Raw genomic sequence first — 13,318 nt, 5'->3', positions numbered from 1 at the left:
GCAGGAAGTGTCAATGTTTTACACTGCAAATAACTACTCCAAGAAATTTTATGACATAAAAAAATTTATTTTGGTCAGTCTAATCTAAAGTTCTTTGCAATGTTAAATTGTGGAGATCTTGAGATTTTGTTAAAGGGTGTGTCCATGGCGCCATGACAAAATTTGATGTCTCGCCATCGGAAGAGAAGTTGTTGTAACTCAGGCATTAAATGTTCAATCTTCCCTAAACTTCACATGTTCGATAAGAGTCCTGGCCTGAACACATCTGAAGGCCAATATTCCATTATAATGACAGCGCCACCTGCTTACAACAGGAAAATTGGCAGATATATGGAATAAACTTTGACATATTCCACTTATATTTCTGAGTTTAAATGCATATTTCTCACCGTTCACATATCTACTAAAGCCACTTACTGCCGGTGAGCCCGGGTGCGAGGGCCCGTTCATCGCTGCTTGCAGCTTTAATTATTATTATTATTGCTCAAACACAGGCAATGACTTCAATAAAGCTTGTGCAGCTTCCCAGCGCACAACGAGGTCCCAGCGTGTCTCTCCCTCTCTCTCTCTCTGTGGTGACTCGGCTTATATCCGGTCTCTCCACGCCAATTACTGCAATCAAACACACGTGTTCGTTATTTGCACTTGACCTACTTACGCCTCACTCTGCTCCCCCGTCTCTCTCCCGTTGCAGATTCCGCTAAACCACGCCCCCCCGCCACATACATGTATCTAGTTCAGTCATGATACTCTAGATGGCGCAGGCTGATGGGCCCATTAAATGCAATATGCTGGCAATCACATCACAGCATGGGCAGATTGCGCATTTGTGATGAGATTACTTGCTCAACATTTAAATAATCTGGTTCTGTGTTACTGTAAACTTGTCCTTCAGCACTATTTGAGTTCATCTGAATCCCTCCACCTCCTCCAGCACCACCTGTCATCTCTCATTGGCCATTGTGTTCACGTGCACAAATGCAATGGTCACTTCTTCAAAAACATGTTGTAAATACACATTTTTCATGCTATTTACTGAGCGATTAAACAGATACACACGGGAGCATTTGAAACCAGGCATCTATCAGTTTATCCATCTATGAGCTATTTTATATATTATATATGAGCTATGATATATTAGGGATCTGCTAATAGACGTGGTTTCAGTTAATTGCAAATAGTTTTGCCTGTTTTATGTTGTTATACAAAGACAATGACACAAGTTGTACATAGTTTCTACATGAATTGATCTAGTTAGCAGACTCCCAGTGTTTTAAATAGTGGCAGAACCATTTGAACTACTTTGCTAGTCTTGCAGTTTAACCTGCACACCATTTTAACATGCTCTCATGGTGTGAGATGCTGAAAAAACAGCAAGTTTTTATTTTATTTTTTCATGTCCTATATCAAGTTGTTTATTCCTGTAGGTAAATTATTATAATGAGATGATGGGCGTATGGGAACCACTGCTGGAGCCGCTTGATGATGAGGAGAAAGATGGCTTCAGACCATGGACTCTAGCGATGAAGGTTACCTTTTATTTCATTCCTAAACCGATACTGACCAAACTTTTCATGAGGTAAAGAAATAAATGTTGTGTGTCTACAGATGAAGAAAAAGCCAGTATCATTTTCTGAAGTATCTGACGAGGTGGACGGCAGTGTGCCTGATTATAAAACAGTCATCAGCTTCACGAGTAAAGACCAGCTTAACATCACCCTCTCCAAGTGTGGCCTCCACATGCTGAGCAATCTAGGAACGGTAAGAGATTGAGATGATTGCAGTGTGTTGAGATGGGTAAAAAGGGCTGTCTTTTAGGGCTGAACGATATGGACAAAATTTCATCTCGATTTTCATGCCAGATATCTCGATATCGATACGATATGACTACGTGTTCTTTTGCTAAGCACGGCCTGCACAACACGTCACTCTGGTTTACATCGTCTTTTCTGAATCCAAAATACTTCCAAATTATGGAAGATGATTTATGTTTTGGCACCAAGTCAGATTCTGCACTGCCACCGGCCGCATTATCTCCCGCACTCATTTCTTTCTTTCTAATTTATCCGCTGTCTCTGTACAGTGTGCATAGATGTTGGAACAGTGGGGGGCTGGGGGGGGGGGCCAGAGACAGCCGTGCTCCAAGCTAGTGCTGTCACTTTTGTGAAAATCATTTTCGATTTTTAAGACATAAGTGTTCATTGAATCGATTGTAAAATCGATTTTCCATGTCTAAAAAAAAGACACGTTTCCTTTTACAACGTCAAATAACGAACGAACGTAAAGAGCGCTGAAAACGCACAAGCAATATTTCTTATTTACTGGCATGAAGTTTCGTGCAGAATAACAAACGGCAACAGGAGTGCAACATTCTCGAAAAAATATATATGCATAGAGCAGGGCCGTGGAGATCCGGGGCTTAGCCCAGAAAAATCCACCAAATATAAAATTTGGAATACAGAAATATGAAATTATGAAAAAAAAAAAAATAGAATGGTACTTTGCCACTAGGTGGTTGCATGCCACTGCCTTAATGAGTCGGTCAGTCATTTAATAAATGGATTCATTAGAAACAGATGATTCATTCAGAAAAAAAGTAATCAACAGTTTTTATGAATGGGTAAGTGAATAATTTACTCAAGCAAATTTATTCAGTAAAAACACCGCTGTGTGTTGCTGCAGAGCACAACAACATGCTTTGTTTGGAACCATTTCCTTTGCGAAATGTCTTTTTTATTATCTTGTTTATTGCATTGTTGCCCTGACACGAAAAGTATATCACATTAGTATTTTACTTGTTAGTTGTTTTTTTTTCAGAATTTTGAAATATCCATTTTAATTTCCAAATAAATTGATCTAGTAAAATACTACACGCCAACAAACCGCCTGCCTCCAAAAGATCTAATTTCATTGGCTGGATCGTACAGATGCTCATCGATGGTTGGCCAGTTTCGATTGCACAATGATTGCACAGTTTTTGATTGCCCCCCCCCCCTGGCAGAGGGGACGGCTGCCATAACAAAAGAAAAACATCACTGCAGGCTTCAACCCGGCTGCATTTATGATTTAGGCAATTCAAAAATCTCCAAGATTATTTTTAATAATGATTCAATCCATTTAAAAAAACTGATCAAAAAATCTAACTTTAAATGGACTTGAGAACAGGCCATGTGTGTGTTTTTATTGAACGTAACCGACACTAGGCAGGCATATTGTAATGCGCAAAAAGGCGCAAAATAAGGCCATTACAAATTTATTGGACAGGAAAACAAGTCGATCAACATTTTCGGGGGCCAGAGCTGAGCGTTTTTTATTCACTATATGTCCAGCTGTTGAGAAGACGCGCTCCAACCGCACTGATGTCCCAGGGACACTCAGATACAGCTGCTCAAGGTGGGGGTATTACTGCCAATTTTCCACCACAAAAGCCGGTCGCTGTCAGCTGGCAATGGTCCTTTTCATAACTCATAACTCGTCTACTGCGCCACAAGACCTCCAGATGCTCGTAAACGCGTCTTTACATTGACTAACACTGAAATCATTCGCGCCAGACGAAGAGGTCACTTTCGACGTCACTGGGTCTTACAGGAGCGTAAAATTGCTGGTATTTTCTGTCTAGCTCTCGGAAGGCATTCTGCACTTTCGGATTTCTTTTTCTGCTCGTTTGTGAGTTTTGTTACATCTATTTTTTTAAATTAATAGTGTACATATTTGGTTAAAATGGATTCCCTATTTTCATTTTCGAAAACTTTTTGGGTTGGTCCGATCGATTGTGCAATCGATTTTCAAACTAAAAGTGACAGCCCTAGCTGTCATATATCACAACTTTTCAGTGTTTTCAACCACATACTGTTTATTTTAGTTTTCAAACAAATAAATTCACATAATTACTAAAAAACGATACATTTAGAGTTTGTAAAATACACACTGATGTCTATGGAAGAGGGAATAATAATCCTTTCCATTATAATTCGACACGTTTTATTCATATTAGATACACATTGTGTAAGTAACTTCAGTGTTTACATATTCTATTCCCAGTTCACCAGAGGTTGTAAATCCAACAAATCCGGTTCTCTGAACTGCGTCTGCGGCACAAACTAACACGGCGGTGCCCATCACGCATACAGCGTGACAATCATATTCATATTTGACAATCGGAATATCAGATATTTCATGCCATAGCTAACACATTTGTGAATATTCTGAATAAAAAAGGAAAAATTATATAAAAGCAGATCATCATTCATTCAGCGCTGTTGCTGCTGCGGTGTGTCACGTGACAAGCAATGACGCATCACCATGGAAACGCCGCCCCCCCTCTCACAATATAGTTCCCACGTCCCTAGTGTGTGCGCGCTGGCTTTAGCGGTGCATTCAAGGGCACTCGTAAAACTGATGTTTGTTGTGACTGCCAGAGTTGTATGCAGGGCGAGCATGGAGAGGGGAAATCTATATCGTCTATATCGTTGCTTTTTTTTAATATTAATTAGGCCCGGGACTTTAACGCGTTAATTGAGATTAATTAATTACACAAAAAATAACGCGTTAACTAAGATTAATTAATTACAGAAAAAAAATCGCGCATTTTTAATAACTTATTTTTGCACCGCGGAACGTTTCTCACTGGATGAGTTTCAGCGGACCGATTATACTGGAGCACCAACTAGCGTTCGCATATCGCCGCAGCAGCACATCCGAGCCTCAAGTATCACCTCAACGCCAAACATATAGCAGCTAGCGTGGACTTTACACTTTATGTTGAACTATGTATTATTTTGCTGGTGCAACAGTTTATGTTGAACTCTTTATTGTTTTGGCCAAGGTTATTGAGAGTTGGACTTAGTATGTTATGGCCTCTGAAGCAACCGAGAGATGTTTTCTAATAGTCAGTGTTTCCAATGTTCTGAATGTAATTGACAGTATTGTGTTTTACTTAACACTTTACAGAAGGTTCCAGCACCAATAAGCTTCCTGAATTTCTGAAATGTACTATTTCTAAATTGTTTCTAAATATGCTATTGCTACACTTCATGGCAAAAATTGCACTGGTCTGCTAGACTTGGTTGAACAAAAATAAACTATTTTGTTGCTTAAGCTTATGTATTCAGTCATTATTCAATGGTATACTATAAATTCATGTGAAAAAAAAATTACTTCTCACTGTTCTCAGGTCAAATATTTATATGGAATTAAAATGCGATTAATTTCGATTAATTAATTACAAAGCCTCTAATTAATTCGATTAATTTTTTTAATCGAGTCCCGGCCCTAATATTAATATCTTGAAAGTTCATATCTAGATATAGATACGATAACGATATATCGTTCAGCCCTACTGTCTTTCTCTTACAGATGTTAGGGATGAGTGGTTTCTTCTGTTTGGTTTGCAGGCATTTGCAGAGGCCACTAAGCAGACCGCTGAATGCTTTCAGAAGGACCAGGCACCGTTTGTGGTGAAGAATCGTTTGGGTTTGCCAGTGGCAGTAATGCACAGCAAAGTGTTTAGACCCATTGGTAAAGAGTCTAAAAATCGTGTGGTGGAGCTCCAGGATGGAGAGAATCTGAATTTGGACTACACCCACACTTCGGAATCCAGTGACCAATTCTCAGCCATGACCAGCCTCAGTGCCAAAAACTACATACAGCCCAGTAAGACTGCATAACCCATGAACTTTATGAATATATATATATATCAGCATTACTAGTAGTGATGCGCTGACCTAATTCTCATTATCGGTATCGGCTCCGATACTGCCATTTTCTGCAGGTAAAAAATAATAATAATTTAAGGTAAATTAAATAATTAAAACCACATTACTTTTGTTATCTACGGAGCTCCGTAGGTAACAAAAGTAATGTGGTTTTAATTAATTAATTTACCTTAAATTATTATTTTATTTTTTTATTTTTTTTTAACCGGCAGAAAATGGCTGTATCGGAGCCGATACCGATACTGAGAATTAGATCAGCGCAACATTTCAAATGAAGACAAAAATAAAAATTGTATTAAAAGAGCCACAGTGGTTTTAAAATGATATGGAATGAATATCCAAAATGTTATAGTTGCGTTCTGCAAAATTGCTAGACAAAAACTAGATTTGTTTATTTTTCTCCTCCAGCTCCAGTTGGCCACACTAGCGCAAGTGTAATCCCACTAATCAAAACAGGACGGGACATGCACAGCGTCATGCACCGTGACTCTGGTGTCACCCGCTTCTTTGTCTGTCAGATTTACACTGTCGAGGGAAGCAAATATGTCAAGATCCGCTCTCCTTTCCAGGTGGATGTATTGAAAACCTACACACACCATATTCAGCAGACCCTTCCCTTTGAAAATTACTCCTCACTAAGCCTACACACATTTTTACACTGATTTCGAGAGAGGATTCTCTAATATACTTGCATTAATATCAGTAAATATATACAAAAATATTTGCAGCACTTAATATATGGAAGTTTGCATATTTTATTGTTTACAGATTAGTTGTTGATGTGGTTATTGATTTGATTTTTCTAGATCATCAATCACTTTTCGGTGGCGTTCCGTGTTTATGAGGGATCTGAGTGTCTGGGCGTCTCTCTGCCTTCAGAGGAGTTCTGTGTGCCTCTGGGCTCCTACAGGTCAGTTACAGCACAGGACGGGCAGCTCTGTCCAACTGTCCACTTTCACAAACATACTCTCTGTGTTTTGTCTGGTTGTTCAGGAAGCAAACACTTTATGAGCTTTTCTAGAGAACATTTCACTGGTCACATTCTAAAATAGGCTGAAATAGAGGATGAAAAGTCCTTGAAATGCTAAAATATGGATTATACTATAAATTCTGCTAAACCTGAACCATTTTTTCATTTTGGTACTTTAAAAAAAACATTTTTCAGAGCTGAACTGAGCCTGCAGCCTGTAACCGAAGGCGAGGAGCAGTACGACCGCTCCGAGTGTTTCACTTACACTGAGGTGAATCAGAAGCCCGGAGAGTGTCTGGAGAAAACCTGCCATCATCAGGGAGACAGCACCCAGATGCTGAAGGTCAACATGGTTCCTGTCCCAGACGCTCTGATGACACACAGCCCTGAGGAGGAGTATGACAAGCCCATCATTCTGCACCTGTGGCCCACCGTTCTCCTCCGCAACCTCCTGCCGTACCCCATCACCTTCAAGATAAAGGTATAAGTGGCCTTACAGTCCCTCTCCACTGCGTCAGATATGTTGTGGTTGTGGTCTTTTATATTAATTATGGTGATGTTTCATTTATCAGTCTTGGTTTGTATTACCTACAAATTGGCAGATATTGGATATTTATTATCTATGCATGCTCATTTCCCCTAATTTAACATTTTATATTAATTTTCCAATCATCTCATGGAAGTTCATCTTTAAAAGAAAAAGAAAAATTGATTTCTCATACTGTGCATTATAATGTTGTGATGTCTATATTTGCTAGTTGTCAGCAGTAACACACACGTGTATGTATATATGTATATTTATATATATATGTATGTATGCATCACTATTGGACATTAAAGTCATCTGATAATTTTAATGATTATTTAACTAATTACATTTTTAAAAAAAAAATAAGATTATTATTATAAACTTAACTCGTACACACAAAATGCACATCTGGAGCACATCTGGACATTGTTTTAATTAAAAAATGAACAAAAAAATAAGTATTTAATCTTTTATTCAAGTATTCTTGTTTTTTTTATTGATTAATACAAAATGGTAATTGAGAATTGTAGTAATGGAGATTTATTGGTCATCAGCCATAACTTGAATCCAAAATAAAAAGGGCTTATTGGTATCGAACATAAATTGTAAGTGCATCCCGAGTAATTATAATCACCTGAATATTCAACAAATCATTATTTTAAAGATTATTTTGAAAGGCACTTAACTCAAAAATATAAAAATCCATCAACGTTGTTTAAATATAAACATGACGTATGCACACTAAAATAATGAAATTGATAATTTTTTTATTTTTTTTTTATCTGAGTTTCAAGTATGACAGCTAATTATCAAAAAAGAATTATGGTTGAAGGTATTTAGTTTAAAAAAAAAAACTGTATTAGATCCTGTAATCTGTGGACCGGGGATACATTTTACAGCTCTCTTTTATTATGAAAGAGCTGCTTTTGGAAATTCCACCCAAGTCAAAGTCTGCTTGGATTCTTTTGTAGAATAGATTGGAATTTCTTTATATATAAAAAGATTACTTTTAGGCAAGTAACAGGTATTACATTTATAGTTGCATATTTTCCAGGGCAATGGAAATTTCCCCTCTTCCTTACTGAAAGCGGGCCACTCCTCCCAGATCCACACCGCTATCATGGATTTCTCCACTCTGGAGCTGAAGCTGCTGGGATACCTGCAGCAGGACTGGGAGTCCAAGTACAGTCTGTGCAGCGACGGTGACGAGCTCAGCTTCATCACCTTCCACTCGCTGGCAGTGGACGAGGAGACGGAGATGGAGACCGAGACGGAGCTCCACATCGCGGTGCATGTTAAGAAGGAGGAGGGTCAGCTGGTGGTGGCCATCCACTCCCCGTACTGGATGGTGAATAAGACGGGCAGACTGCTGCAGTACAAGGCAGACGATATTCATCGCAAACACCTGAAGGATTACGACATGCCCCTCCTCTTCTCTTTCAAGCCACGCAACTTTCTGCAGAACAACAAGGTTTGGATTAATGTCATCAAGCGTGCAGGAAACATTCAGCTGTTTTATCAGTCAAGTGTCTGACTTCTTCGTCTGTCACTGTATTGTTTACAGATTCGCCTGATGATCTCAGAAAAAGAATTATCAGGGGATTTCTCCATCGACACTGTTGGGAGTTACGGTGACGTCAAATGCAAAGGGGAACAGAAGGATTACATGGTGACCGTTCTTTCATTACAACATTCAGAATTTAATATATCAATATGTTTACTTTATTTTCTTTCTTAATACTTGTTCCTTATCCTATTCCTGCTACACGTTTTCCACAAAGACAGTATATAGAGGAAATGGACCATTTTAAAAACAATTAAGTTAATGGGAGAAATGTGCAACGTTCAGTGTGAGATCTAATGGAATGGTATCTGTGTCTTTTGGTTAAAAGAGGCAAACTTTATTTTATTCTTTCAATTTTGTTTAGTTCATTTACTCTAAAATGTGCTTGTATTAACCTAAAATAAATTGATACAATTTGTTTAAAGAGAAAAAAATATATAGAATCAGAAACCCACTGAATTTTGATCAAATGTTTTGGATATGCAGTGTTGTTATTGTTAAATAGACCAAATCTACTTAAAACCATTTTCGTTAATTGCTATAAAGGCTGAAATAAAATATGTAAATTATATGGGGAAAAAAACGTAAAAATGTTTAATTTGACCTATTAAAATTAATATAACTAAATCTTTAATGTTAATGTTTAATGTTTGGTTTGATGTTAGGTGGGAGTGAAGATCGACACCACCAGCTTCAGTTTGACTCGGTTGGTGACGTTCCTGCCCTTCTACACGCTGGTGAACAGAACCAAGCACGTAATCCGAGTCTGTGAGGAAGGTCTGGATCAGTGGACCGAGGCCCGACCCGGACAGGTCAGGAGATATAACCCGCTGTACCAGATGAAATGTTAATATGATTCTCAGTGTTTTGAGATTTACCATCTGCTGCTCAGGTTGCGGTTCCATTCTGGCCAGAAAGAGACTCAAGGAAACTCCGAGTCATAGTGGAGGGCTGCCAATCGTCGCCACAGCCGTTTGATTTCCACCAGACGGAGAACTGCCTCCTGCTGCACCTGGACAGAACCGTGAGTGACCGACTGAGCGGTACACCAGCACGCTCTCCCTTGGTTTATCCCTTTTCTTGTTTCCTCTTGTGTGTAGCTGGGTGGTATTATTGTGGATGTGAATCTGACGGAACATTCTTCCGTCATCCGGTTCTCTGATTACCACGACGGCGCCGCTCCATTCCTCCTCATCAACCACACTAAAGACGAGACGCTCCAGTTCCACCAGAGGTGAGACGGACAGACGCATGACGTGATCGTGCAAGGTCAAAGGTCAAAGTATTCCAGAGTTTAAAGGACACAATGAGAGACAGCAGTAAGGACAGGTCTTTGAGTCTGTTAATCATGAGCTAGACGTGTTTGTACGCCTGCCAAACATTTGGTTTTGATTGATGAGCTGAACATCATAACTGTGAATTTTCTGAATTAAATGTGTCGTTATCTAGCAGTGTAATCATTTCTGGCTGTAATTTCAAATTAATTGTTTTCTGGTAGGTAAAATTTTCTACTGAAAAGAACATACCAATATTTTTTTTTTTTTTTTGTGGTAGGGTCAGTGAAAAAGTTAGTAAAAAAATAAATGTTCAAATAAAACAAAGTCGTTATCAGAAGTCCTTATAATTGAGCCCTAAAGAGAAAATAAAAATATATAATGTAATATAATTATTACAAATAAGTAAAGATTTATGTACTGCTCATAAAGGCAATACAACATAAAAAATTATACTTTAATTATAAATGTAACCTTTTTGGTTTTTCATTTTAGTTCCTCTGAAAATCAAGTAGCAGTTCATGGATGGGAGTGGCTTGTAAACCAGTTTAAACCACTTTCAAGTTTTTTTTTTTTTCTTACCTACTTTTTTGAATATATTGTTAGTGCAGTGAAAAATGAAAGAACTTTGGCTCTTGCTCTTTTAGCATTTTTTTTTTTTTTGTATGCTTTTTTTGGTATGTTTTATGTTTTTTTTTTTTTTTTTTTTTTTTTTTTTTTTTTTTGTGGTCTTCTTTCCTTTGTAGCACCAGTAAGCGGAAATCTTCGACTTGGCATCGGGATCAGAGAGACTGGATGTCTCTATCAGTTTGTGGAGAGACTGAATCCTTCTGGTGCACTCTTTCACAGCACTCTGACAAAGTGAAACCGTGAAAACCATGAACATGAAACAGTATTTTTTTCTTTTCCTTGCAATATGGGATTTAACACAGAAGGGAGCACAGTAAAGTTGTCTTCTTTAACTCTTTTTCCTTCCACAGCATAAAAGGTTGCAGTCTGAAGTGAATCACTCTCTTCCTGATGATGATTTTACATCCCGTCAGGTGTTTTTGCGCCTAGTGGACAAGAAAACCGAAATTAACTTAACTTGCTTAATGATTCTGTGCTTACAGCTGCTTTAGTTTCCGTTTCCTAACAAATGAACTGTATTCTCTTGTGTGTCACTGGAGCTCCGGCTTCTGATAAGATACAGAGCATGAACTATTTTCTTTCATCTCATTGGACTCTTGGTTATTGTGACTTTGGCTGCTGTTAAATTGAAATTAAGTGCCTGAGCTTTATATCAAGTTTAAATTATACTTTGATATTGTTTAGTTAATACTATGTGCCTGATATTTCTGTTTCTATATGATGTGTTTTACGCCTGCTGCGGCTGCATTGATGTCATGATTTCAACTTTCTCTCATACTATAAAGTAAAACTTGTTAAGTGTCTCACTTATATAGTCTGAACAAACATTAAATAATCAGGTCAACTAATGGTTTGATTCTGGCAGCTCTCAGGAAGAAATGGATGAGCTGGCTCCAGGTCAGGCGGTGTACTACACCTGGGCTGAACCGACCGGCTCAAGAATACTGAGCTGGAAGTGGGGCAAGTACAAAGGAGAGCTCAAGAGCGAGAAGGTGAGAAATAAAAACCAGGTTTGATAATTGATTGCAATATTTAATTGTGATTTAACCTCACTCTTCATTGAAGATGTGAAACTGAATTCCTGTCTGGTTGCCTGTTTTCATTTGTTCTGTAGGACCAGTTGTTGGATGTGAACAAGGAGGGAAAATTCTTTGTCATCTCTTTTTATGAAGGCCTCCAACGTGTGGCGCTTTTCACCACCGAGCACTGTGTCTTCAAGAAGATTTGCGATAATGAGAAAATAGAGCTGGCTGAACAGGAAACCTGCATTTCGTTACAGAACATGGGCGTCTCACTGGTCAACAACACCATCAGCCAGGAAGTGGCCTTTATTGGCATCACCAGGTACTGCTGGGTGTCATGTTGGCATACGACTGACACAAAAAAGTGTTGATTAGTTAGCTGTGTCTATTGTTAAAGGGGTGTCGTATGCAAAGTACGTGGTGTTTGCATATGAATGTGTCTAAGCAGTCTGTGGACACAACCACCCTACAATGATAAAAATCCATTCACTGTTTAATCCCCAAAAAACAATAGGTTCTCTGAAACATCGAGTGGAGAGATCCACCTATGGGAAGGGCATCCGTACCTGACCTCTGCAGAAGCATCCAATTGCACCAAGTCTGGCTAGACAGACAGAAGCGCGCAGCCAATGCCAGGTAAGGCCCCGCCCCCTTACCTAGGGGTATAATAATGGCTGCAGCGCTGCTATTCCCCAGTAAGTATATTCGCTTCCTGTGTGGCAATCGGGGCAAAGCTGGTGGATCTCTCCACTCGATGTTTCAGAGAACCGGGGTGTCGACAGTAACCTATTGTTCTCTTTCATCATCTCGTGTTCGAGATCCACCTATGGGAGAGACATGGACAGCTCTCCGATTGCCCAATACACTCACAGTGAGGTTCTGAAAGCCAGAGAAGGACGGTCGCTCCAGAGAGGCGGTGCCTGACATGTCCCAACTCATGAACCTGCAATACTGATGCACAGTCTTGACTGCTGTGCATATGCAGCACATGAAAAAATGTTAGCATCACACACATGATAACCAATGTGCATATAAATACACCCAGAAAAGGAATGTAAAAACATGCTAGTGACAGGGATGTGCATGGCCAGCTGGCCCATTCACTCCTCCTTCACCTCTTCCAGCGGGGTTGCAGGGAAGGGCTAAGACCCCACCCCTAAAACCGAATGTGCTACCGAGATGCTGGTGACATCCAGCCGGTAATAACGCACAAAGGTATGAGGAGAAGCCCAACTGTCCTTTAGCGACACTCCCTGGTGGCTGCATTCCCTTTGATTCATAAGCCAAAGCTATAGCTTTCACAAGCCAATGTGAGAGGCGTTGCTTAGAAATAGGATTCCCTCCATGAGGGGGTGCTCTTCCGGAAAGCACTGGTCCTGTTATATATGTCCGTAAAGCACGGACGGGACACAGAGCATTTAGCCTCTCATCCTCCGGGGAAGGCCGGATTAGGCTTAAGGGAAACCATATCTCCACTAAGAGAGAATTTAGTGCACGAGGGAAGAACCGAAAGTGCATGTAGCTCACTGACATGTTTGGCTGATGCCAAGGCCAAGAGCAAAGCTGTCTTGAAGGACAGCAGCTTTAGGGAAATACTTCCAAGAGGTTCAAAAGC

At 39.4% G+C, this 13,318-nt stretch overlaps 1 protein-coding gene across 2 annotated transcripts in view; it reads left to right on the top strand.

Annotated features, from left to right (window-relative positions):
• The first annotated feature begins 1,420 nt into the window (after nucleotides 1-1,420).
• Nucleotides 1,421-13,318, top strand: part of LOC113071004 (vacuolar protein sorting-associated protein 13A-like) — a 43,017-nt gene continuing 31,119 nt past the window's right edge. For both annotated transcript variants that reach the window (XM_026244374.1, XM_026244375.1), the window contains exons 1-13: nucleotides 1,421-1,529; nucleotides 1,609-1,761; nucleotides 5,394-5,652; nucleotides 6,123-6,283; nucleotides 6,521-6,624; nucleotides 6,880-7,165; nucleotides 8,268-8,684; nucleotides 8,778-8,882; nucleotides 9,443-9,589; nucleotides 9,670-9,801; nucleotides 9,878-10,011; nucleotides 11,547-11,673; nucleotides 11,796-12,025. In XM_026244374.1, the coding sequence (XP_026100159.1) occupies nucleotides 1,446-1,529; nucleotides 1,609-1,761; nucleotides 5,394-5,652; nucleotides 6,123-6,283; nucleotides 6,521-6,624; nucleotides 6,880-7,165; nucleotides 8,268-8,684; nucleotides 8,778-8,882; nucleotides 9,443-9,589; nucleotides 9,670-9,801; nucleotides 9,878-10,011; nucleotides 11,547-11,673; nucleotides 11,796-12,025 (2,339 nt within the window). In that variant the 5' untranslated portion in view covers nucleotides 1,421-1,445. The remainder of the gene's footprint in view (nucleotides 1,530-1,608; nucleotides 1,762-5,393; nucleotides 5,653-6,122; nucleotides 6,284-6,520; nucleotides 6,625-6,879; nucleotides 7,166-8,267; nucleotides 8,685-8,777; nucleotides 8,883-9,442; nucleotides 9,590-9,669; nucleotides 9,802-9,877; nucleotides 10,012-11,546; nucleotides 11,674-11,795; nucleotides 12,026-13,318) is intronic.

The sequence above is a fragment of the Carassius auratus genome, unplaced genomic scaffold (assembly GCF_003368295.1).
Source record: "Carassius auratus strain Wakin unplaced genomic scaffold, ASM336829v1 scaf_tig00005608, whole genome shotgun sequence".
In the NCBI taxonomy this organism is placed as follows: Eukaryota; Metazoa; Chordata; class Actinopteri; order Cypriniformes; family Cyprinidae; genus Carassius; species Carassius auratus.
This window is presented reverse-complemented; position numbering and strand designations above follow the sequence as displayed.